The sequence below is a fragment of the Apaloderma vittatum genome, unplaced genomic scaffold (assembly GCF_000703405.1).
Source record: "Apaloderma vittatum isolate BGI_N311 unplaced genomic scaffold, ASM70340v1 scaffold7866, whole genome shotgun sequence".
Lineage (NCBI taxonomy): Eukaryota > Metazoa > Chordata > Aves > Trogoniformes > Trogonidae > Apaloderma > Apaloderma vittatum.
The window spans coordinates 1-9635 of NW_009721168.1; the positions used below are offsets into that span (position 1 = coordinate 1).

At 44.2% G+C, this 9635-nt stretch overlaps 1 protein-coding gene across 1 annotated transcript in view; it reads left to right on the forward strand.

Moving 5' to 3' along the window:
- Positions 1–6525: 6525 nt before the first annotated feature.
- Positions 6526–9635, forward strand: part of DSTYK (dual serine/threonine and tyrosine protein kinase) — a gene marked incomplete at its 5' end in the record, with an annotated part of 15347 nt that continues 12237 nt past the window's right edge. Inside the window, one exon of the mRNA XM_009871270.1 lies at positions 6526–6911. Within this exon, the coding sequence (XP_009869572.1) occupies positions 6526–6911 (386 nt within the window). The remainder of the gene's footprint in view (positions 6912–9635) is intronic.

Below are 9635 nucleotides of genomic sequence, written 5' to 3' on the forward strand. Positions count from 1 at the left end.
TGAGGGGCTTTGCCAGGTGAAGCGAGCAGGGGATGGGGGCTGTTGGGGAGATGGAGCCTCCTCCCCACCTTCTGAACGCCCACGCTGCAGCTCTCAGCCGCCCCCCTAGGCAGCAGCTGCAGGGTGAGGGTTGGGAAGATGCAGCCATGGGGCGCGGGTGGCCTGTGGGGTTGGCGTGCGACACAGCGTGTCGGTCGTGGAGCTTGGTGGGAGCAGTGCCAGGCTTCATTCATCCGCTTGATCCTCCTCTGTCACTGTTGACAAACATTGCTGCCGGTGGGAGCCCTCCTGACACGTGCAGAACTTCGTCTTTCCATAAGACTGTCTTGTGAGAAGAGTTTAGTGTGGCATTAAATATTTATAAAGGTCTTCTTTATTCATTTCCAAATGGCTCATGAGTCATCTCAGTTGGCTATTTGTCCGAGATACTTGTCCGTGCTTGTCTTATGCTTGCAGTTTGGAAATTGAAGTGGTGTTGAGCTCTTCTGTCAGTCACTGTGAGAAAAGCAGTGTTCCAGGTCAGAATAGGAGCAACTAGTTTCATAAAAATGTGGTGTCTGTTTGTTTACATCTTTCTGTGATTTCTAAGAAGCAGGAACTAGTTGGGTTCCCTCACTTTCTGTGGGTCTCGATGCTGTTTGAATGGAAGCACTCCATGGGAGTTACTCTTCTGTTTGGTTATTTCTTGTAAAACGTTGCTAGTTGGATAGCAATCACGTCTTTGGAAACCTGCTTATAGGGCTTTATAGATGTGGATGCATCACTAATTAAAATATTTCTGATGTGGGGCACAGATTCCACCAAATTTCTGTTTCTAATACAGAGCACTTACAACCTTTTTTTTTTTTCTCGAATTCCTGCCTTGACCCAGTTTGACTTTACTGCTGAATGTGTTACCATTTGACTTTACTGCTGAATGTGTTACCAACTGGCCTTAAGTATCAGGGCTTCAGGGAAAGGCTGTCTGCTTCAGAGCTTGGTCATGCAAACAGACTCCTGGTGCAGGATTTCAGACTGCAGAGGTTGTATAACATTTACTGTTCTTGAAAATAGAACTTAAATTGGTGGGTTTGCAAATGGAAGTGGTGGCAAGTTCAGGTGGGGCACAGATCAGGTTAATGAACCTGCTCCGTGTTGGAGGGAAGTGAGGGTGGCAGCCTTGAGGGGAGTGTGGAAAGAGGGAGAGGATGAAGAGCAGGGCTTGGTGGAGTAATGGAGCCTGTCAGCTTTCATAAATGAGTCAACTGCAAAATACATCCCTGTGAACCAGGGATTACTATTTTCTTTAAATTATGGGAAGACACAACCTAAACCCAGAGCCTTGGTATTGTTAGTTGCCTTTGTGCCTGAATATTCACCTTTGGGCAGAGCTCATTGTTTCTGTAAAATTTTAGCTGTATTCTACATTTCCAGCACTCTCAGAAATTAGTATCTGGTACTAAAGCTTTTCCTCTCCCGTCAGAGAGTTTAAGGAACATCTTTTTCCCTGATTTCAGAACCACTTTTTCGTAGAATCCACCTTGCAGGTGGTGTCGAAGGGAGAGGAATTGTGAGCGAATGGTTCTGCAGACTTTGCAGTGCTCTGCACGGATGTTAGTGTTTTGTGAAATGCAAAAGAACTGGGAAGTGAAATGGACGGGACACTTCGTGCCTGTGGTTGAAGTGGAAAAACAAACTGTGAAAGTAAATTTAGATGTCTTGGAAACAAAACAAACGTGAAGAGGTTTGATTTTGAGGCACCTGTGAAGCTCGTAGAACAACACAGAAAAGTAACTACTGTTTGAATCAGTGCAGCTCAGACAACCTCAGGCACAGCCTGGCTTACTCTGTCCAAAACCAGCCCTAAGTATCTGCTGAGTAGTAGCCACTGACCTTTCAGGTGAGCTGGGTCAGTCAAGGTTGGGTACTCAAAGGAGCAAACGTGTTTTTGCTTTTACATCGCACCCTCCTTTGCTTAGAAGGATATATTTGTGAATAAAAGATTGCTCTTGACCAAATATTCCCTCTGTGGCCTCAGTATCAGGATTTACTCCTTGTAGTAAGAGAAGTGAAATAAATCGAAGGGAAAAAAATGATTGCCTTGCAGCTACTGTTTATGAGGGGAGAAAGTCTTGTTTGCACTTCTGAAGCGTTCAACAAAATATTGTCTGTTCTCTAGGTCTGCTTTGTCATGAATAGGCTTTTGAGAATCATTTGCTAAAGTACTACAGGAGTCCCGGAGCTTTGGCCTGCACAGGTCTGACAGCTTTTTATTCTTGGTGCTGTTTAGCTGGTATGTTTTGTACTGACTCTTTGTAAAAAGAAGATCCTAATTAGGGACTCAGTAGGAGATTTTTACTAAAATATGTAAAAATACTAATTAAAAACCCAGCTGACTCTGCTTTCTGCTGGTTGCAGTTGTTTTCTTTGTTCCATGCTTGAAGTAATTTGAACTTTGACCCAGGAACTTGAGGTTTTTTGATACTACTTTTGCCTTATTTCAGAAATTTCTATAAACTGAGCTGTACCTCTTGTCCAGATACCCACAGCATCTCCCAAGTTTTGGTCAGCAGCTGTGGTGTTATCTCAGTGAGTGTGTGCTGAGGGGAAAGCCCTAGGCTTGGGACCCTAAAAAGTATTTTCTAGGGGTTGAATGTATTAACTGGAGGGTTTGGAAGCGTTTTCGTTCTGATGCTTTATTGACCAAGGGGATGGATCCTGGTTAAAATGTGACTGCTCTGCCTATATTGCTGCGATCCTCGGAAGATTAGGACTCCTATTGTGCTGGTAGGTATGTCGACATAAGACAATGCGTTTTAAGACTAGATAATATGTGGTGAGGTGGTCGAGAGGGTACTTGTGAAATAACTCCTCGAGCAGATGGGAGGAGCTGCTTGCTAATGAGCTTCAAGTTAAGCAGAAGATGAAACTTGGTTCTACAGACCACGAGAGCTGCTGATATTATAACGTCACCATAAGTGGTTTCCATGGGAGCGGCAGTATCGATCAGTTCTGCATGTTTTCCTGGAAATAACGCCACCCTGCTGGTGGATGTGTGGTGGGGTGAAACTAAAACTTTCTTTGTATAACTGAGCGTGTTAATCGTAAGTTTTGTAGTGGCCAAAGGGTACTTTCAAGTCATCACCAACACCACAGAAATGTTTTCTATGAAAGGTGTGAAATATGTGCTTCTAGCTTTACTTAGGCACTTGTGTCCATGTCTAATACTGAAAATAGAGTAAAAAGACAAGTGAGATGGGCACTGTAGCTGTCTTTCCTTGAAAAGGGGATGAGTAAATGCGTAGGGCTTCTCTAGAGTCCGTGAATTCAACCTAAACCGCTGCTTTTCTTTGCCTGAATTTGGAGATGTGTCTTGCTGAGAGACGTCCTTGTTCTTGGACAGGCCTCCTTTCTTCATAAGAACCGTAACAGGATGCACGCGCTTGAGGACTCCCCCTGCAGCCATTTTTTTTTTTGAAGTATTTATCACATGTCTCCAAATGAATACAGTATTTGGGTACAGTGTGTTGCACCAGCTCAAAACTTGGGCGAGAGTCCTCTCCCAGACAGGAGCTGCTCACTTAGATCTGAGAGTGTTACTACTTCTCTTCAGCAAGCGAGTTCTGAATCTGCTTTTTGTTACGTACCACAGGAGATCATGTTCCTCTCAATTTGAATTCTTCATGGTCAGATTAGTGACATCTCCTATTAAGTGCTGTACGAGTGGTTTTACTGTAGAAATGGTAAATAATATGAGCAATAGCTCCATCGCTGTGCAACTCGCTTCAGGTTTGAGGCCTTGAGGTCACTGTAAAATGCCGGTGATGGACATATGCAAGGTTGAAACTACTGCAGTGCCCTGGGTTAGTTGTGATACAGCTGAATCTTGCTTTTAGTGCTGGTTTCAGCTTTGTACTTCCCATACCGGGAATATCAGAGTGTGACATAATGTTAAGTGTCCTGGCTTTGGTACTGGTACTGCTTGAAGTAAACTTGTTCAATAGGTGTGGATCGCACGGAGGTTGCGTGCAGGAAAGGATGACAGGAGTTTTAAAGAGGTAGGATTTGTATCTTCGTTCTGTGCTTCAACGATTTCAACTAAGCTGCTGTATTTCAATCCTTTTGTGCTGGCATTAAGTACCTGTAAATACAGAGGCCACCCAGAATGAGGAGAGGGTACAGTCTGCTTCTTCTCTTTTCAAAAGCCCGTGCAGAGAAAGCTTCACAGTCAGTACAACACCTTCTGGATTGCTTTTTTCGTGCTTGATAGCTGAAGAGGAAGCCTGAATTCCAGCTGAAGTCTCAATAGATGGAATTGCATCAAAGAAGTTCTTTATCTTGTAGATGAAGACTCAAATGTGAGGTTTTGCTGATTTTTATCTTTTGTGAGCTGCTAGCCACCTTCTGCCCTTCAGTCACTTGATGCGGCCGCTCTGCTGGAGTTGTGGATCTTGAAAGGCTTGTTTAAGAAACGGTCACGAAGAGTCACACTTCAAGAAGTGATGTATTTCTTAACCTTTCCTGCGCTGTTGGTTAATGGGGTCAGTGTCTGGGGCTGTGTGGAGCAGAGGTGTAGGAGGGGGGCTTGCTGAGGCACAGGGAGGGTTTCCGCTTATGTTGTGTGGAGCGGAAGGACTCCTGATGGAGAGAACTGCTCCTATTCCCTGCAGAGCTGAAGGGAAGGTAAAACTTAGGCAAGGTGTCGAAGAAACCTCAAACTGGGTCTAAGACACAACAAACTGCACGTGGTGTTGCTCCCAGCTTGAATTAAAATAGAGGAACAGAATGCTGTCAGAATGAGGGCTGGAATAGCTGTTTTATGTTACGTTTAATTTGGTTAGTAGTGTTTGAGGAATATATGAGTATCTTGTTTTCTTGGGAGGTTGAGATGCTGAAACAATTTTGGATGCCAGAACATGACTCATTAGAGGAATTTTAATAGCCTTGGTGAGCCAGAACCTTCCCCTACGAAATCCCTGCTGGTCTTTCTCTGTTCTATTGTATTTGAGTCTATCTTTAAGCTGTTGTTCTTGTCAGTTTGCCTGATATCGGGGCAATCCTACTGGTTTATAGCTTTCAGATTTGGCACTTCTTTTGAGTACTGGTGCCTCCATTTGCTGTTTAATTCTTAGGTCCCATCTGCCTTCAGGTCTGGGAACACAGGCTATCTCGCCAGCCGTTGGGGCACGCTGGCTGTTTTGTACCCACCTGGATTGTGCTCAAGTGCAGCAGATGGAGAATTTGTTTGTATCCATATTTTTTTTTTTAGTACTATCAGAATTATTCCGTTGCTATGCATAACGTAACGCAAAGCTTCTCTAGACTTCGGCTTAGATGACCAAGCGTGGGAAAAAGTAATGTTTAGGATTTGTAAAAGAGCACAGAAGCTAAATTCAGAACTGAGACTGAATTAATGTAGTAAGCCACATGCAAGGAGTTGCAGCATCATGGGCTAAAAATTCACAAGGGCCTGGTTAGTGGGGTGGTGCAACTGCTGCTTCGGATGGAAGGTGGATAAGGAGAGTAATTACACGGAGTCCTGCTACTCTGAAGAAGAGACAGATAATGTGTAATTTCCTTTTGCAGTTTAAATGTTAAAATTAATAAGAACGCCTGGCAAACTGTGTTCACCTCTATAGGTTAGGAAAGATGTGCTGTTACTGCTGTCACAGCAGTGAAGTATTTTCTTGCTGCGTTTCAGACTGCACTAGGAACCTTCTGTCTGGTAGCAAAGAGTGTCTTCCCTTGGGCTGAGCTCTGCCAGACTGGTGAAAAGGTGACAGTTCCTTTAGATGCTGTGGTTGTATTCCCGTCACGGGGAATTGCTGGCAGAGGCTGTTAGTTCTTCTACCACGTCCCAGCAAACTTGGTCTTGTCACTTGCTTCATGTAGAGAAGCAATTTTGCAAGGGTGCCTTGAGGCTAGAGGGGAGGTTTTGCTGCTTTAATGTCAACGATCCTAGACCTTGGTCAACAAGCTTGTGCAGTAGTCCTCTAGGGATTTGGTATTTACAGAGTATTTGACGTTTTCAAGCGTGTGGGTGGAACTGTCCCCGATTCAGAGTTGATTGAATTTATTTCCAATACATAGCAAAAAAAGCTAAGCTGGCAAAACTTGGGAAGAGCTAGAATTAGTGACCCCTTGGGCCACCTTGAACTCTGGAATGAGGCGAAACACTGTTAAAACCCAAGGCAAAGCGAGCCCTTTGGTTGTTTCAACCTTGACAACTGTTTCCCCTTGACTTTTAGGGCCTACCATTAGTCTCCTGCTAACCGTCTGAAGGAAGCTCTTGTGCAAACACTTCCCACTGCAATAGGTGGGGAGAACAGTAACAAATTGTTGTGAGAATCAACCTCTGTTGGTGCAGTAGAAATGCTGAATTGCTGCCACTGGTTTCAGGATGTGTAAGCAAATTCTTGCTGCTGTGTGGGTTTCTTGGCGGGCTGTGGGGCAACGATGTCTGAACTGTTGTGTTGAGCTGGCTCAGAGATCCGAGACGTACTGTTCAGCCAACCTGTCCTAACGCAGCCTCTCCTCAATTTTTAGGGCAGAATTTCATTTCCTTCCCTCGCGATGAGGAAGAGCATCTCCAGCGGACTGTGAGCTGGCACCCTTGTCTTCTGATTCTTGGCCAGAACTGTAACGCCAAATGCCAGTTACTGAACATCCTGCTGGGTGAGAAGCTGCTCCCTACTACCAAAATCAGCAACGAGGAGAATTGTAAGAGGCGCCGGATCCGTTTCACGCACGGGACCCAAACACGGATTAGCCTAGCGCTGCCTGAGCAGTATGAACTGGTCCATATGATGGCAGCCCACCGAGGGCACTGGGACACGATACCAGAGGAGGACTTAGAAATTCACGGGGACAGTGAAGATCCCGCTCACCGGATAGCGGAGCTGGAGGTCATGCTGCCGTACTCGCTGCTGAAGGTAACTGGGTGTCCACAAACCATCGTCGTGATGGACTTAAGGTGTAACGTGTGTCGTGCCTAGTAAGGCCAATGGTGTAAACTCTCAGGCGTAAGATTTGTTTTTTTAATTAAAGAGAAACTGGAAGTCTGGTGTTAAGATTTGAGTTGGGCATCGCTGTCTATGCTTGCGTGCTTTTGTTTTGATGTTGACCCTTAGCATTATCATTCCCCTGTAATGTTTCCATCCATCTCAGAAGCCAAACTTAGTCAGGTGTCACTCCAAGTTTCTTCTAAAATTTTACTCCAGTTTTAAGATCATTCAGAGTTTGCTTTGCTGTCTCATAGTAGCTAGAAGCTGTTGTACAAGGATGAGTACATTTTTATCTCTGTCCTGAAGAGCTCGTTGGCAGAGAAGAAGCTTCTTAAACTCCAACATCTGATAAAATGATCAGACTTCACTTGAGAGGGTGGCTTTTTATGTTTCTCTGGTGTCGATGGAGATTGAAGATGTTGAGAACAAGGTGGGAGTCTGTTCTCAGTGGTGTTCCTAACATTGTTCATATCTTCCTTTGTGACTTTCCTTCTACATGCCCATAAAACCTGTTCCTATCCCGTGAGTATCGCAGTTTGGCTTTTAGCAAATATCATTAAAGGTGAGGGTTGTATTTCATGGCTTTTTATGTCTTCCATAAGCTTTCATTGCATTTCATATCTTGCGCTGAGCCTTTGTTGCCGCAGTGGAGTGCTTCCGGAGCGTTGTGTTTGGCAGTCGAATGTCTGGAATGGATAATTAATTCTTAAATGTGAGTTGTTCAATGCGAGTATGATCCGTTGTCACATGAGTGAGAGTATAAACTCCGTGGTTTAACAGTGAAATAGCAAGTGTTTTTTTCTTGGACATAGAGTTGAGATGTGATTGTAAGTGGGCAGAGAATTGCGACTGGTCTATTTTCATCAGTTTGAAATATGTTTTACAAACCCAGGCTGTAGCTACTAAATTTAAGCCTTCCCTAACGCGATCAGCTGAGTCAGTGCTGTATTGTATTGCCTTTCCAAATTCCAGGATCCACTGCAGGGGAGCAGAAGTGCCCTGTTTGTATGAACTCTGTGTCAGGCATCTGCTGCTTTCCCAGAGAGCACCACTTTGGCTGCTGGTGTTGCAAAGTAAAAGCCTGGTTTGGATCTTCTGCTTGTAAAATCCTGCCTTGCTATGCAGGGAGAAGAGTATTTAGCTTTACATTTATTTCACTTGGTTACATTTTTTAATATGTGCCAGTTTGGATACACTGCAGTTTACAACCCTCTCTCAGATTTCTTATGTGAGTGACAAAGATCTCTCTGTCTGGCTTTGGTTATATTTAGGACACTTAGATGAAAACAGCTCGTCAGATTAATTTGAAAAGGGTTGGTGAAATAAAAAGCTCTGCCGATAGAAGGAGAGGGAGGGTGAATCGCAGCTTCAGTCTGAGTCAAAGGATTCCGTACGTGAATTCAGGGGGCTAAAGGAAGAACAAAAAAGTATTTTTTTTAAGGCTGATAGGAGAACGTAATGTGTTGTAGCAGGTAATTGGGGTAGGGAGAGCTTCCTGTTAAATTATGGGACTCTGACCTCCTGTTGAGAGACTGTGGGCTTTTCCACCCTTGTAGCTGCTGGTCATGGACGCTACTTTTATGTTATTTCTGCTATTGGTGGAATATATCTGGAGCAATAATGGATGCATTTTTTGGACACTGTCCAAGGTTGTCTGCAGAACTACTCTGAAGGAACTTCTGCTTTTTCTTAGCTTGTGAGACAAACCTAGGAGAGTAATAACACTTCCGTGCTTGATGATAGCCTGATATTCAGTACAGATCTTGAGGATTTTGATTTGCCCGTGAACCAAAAACTGTGGAGGAGCTCAGCACCTTTTAGGCAGAGGGGAAGGGAAATCAATCTGAATTTTACCTCCCTTGTTACCTAGTATCCCTTTTTTTCCACCCAACTGCAGAGTGCTTTAGTACTATGCTTCATGGTAACCTTACATTCTAGATATTCAAACACCTTACCCGTGTCTGAAGAAGCATTTGTGAGTCCTGATTGTGGGCTTGGACAGTTATAGATGAGATTTTTCCTTTGTGGACTTCTGTTAGAAATCGCATTCACTGCCCATAGTGAGGACACTCGCCTCCCACTAGATCTGCTGGCAGAGGAGCTGTCGGTGCCTTCAGGACCTGGGCAATGCTATGTGGTTTTTCAGGCCTGAGCATTTCTTACCCAGAGATTTAATTGCACAGGGTGGCTTGGGCACCTAGATTACACGGTGCTCTTGTGCAGGCACTTAATGCTGAATCATGCTTCTTGGTGCAGGCACTTGTTTGCTAAATCCAAACTCTTCAGCTGTCACCCCAGTAAAGAAAGATGAAGTTATTCCAAATATTAAGTAAACTGCTTTTCTTGGAGATAGATTCAATACAGGTATAGACTATACCACTTTTTAATATTGAACTGCCAGTGGAGCACCCTCAGCTTTTTTTTTCTCTGATCTCATACCCTGGAAGGGCCCGTGCTTGCTTTTCTGTGTTACTGATGGATGCCTTAATCAAAACTTTTATCGCAAAAAAGGGAGTGAGGAGGTGGAGGCAGCCAAAAATTTAATTTGCATGGGTTGGCTGCTGTGAGAATGTTGCCTTGTGCTACTAGGTATGTGAACTTAGCTATTTTTAAATGTAAAATACCGGGGAAGGAGAAACTTTGGCAGAAGCT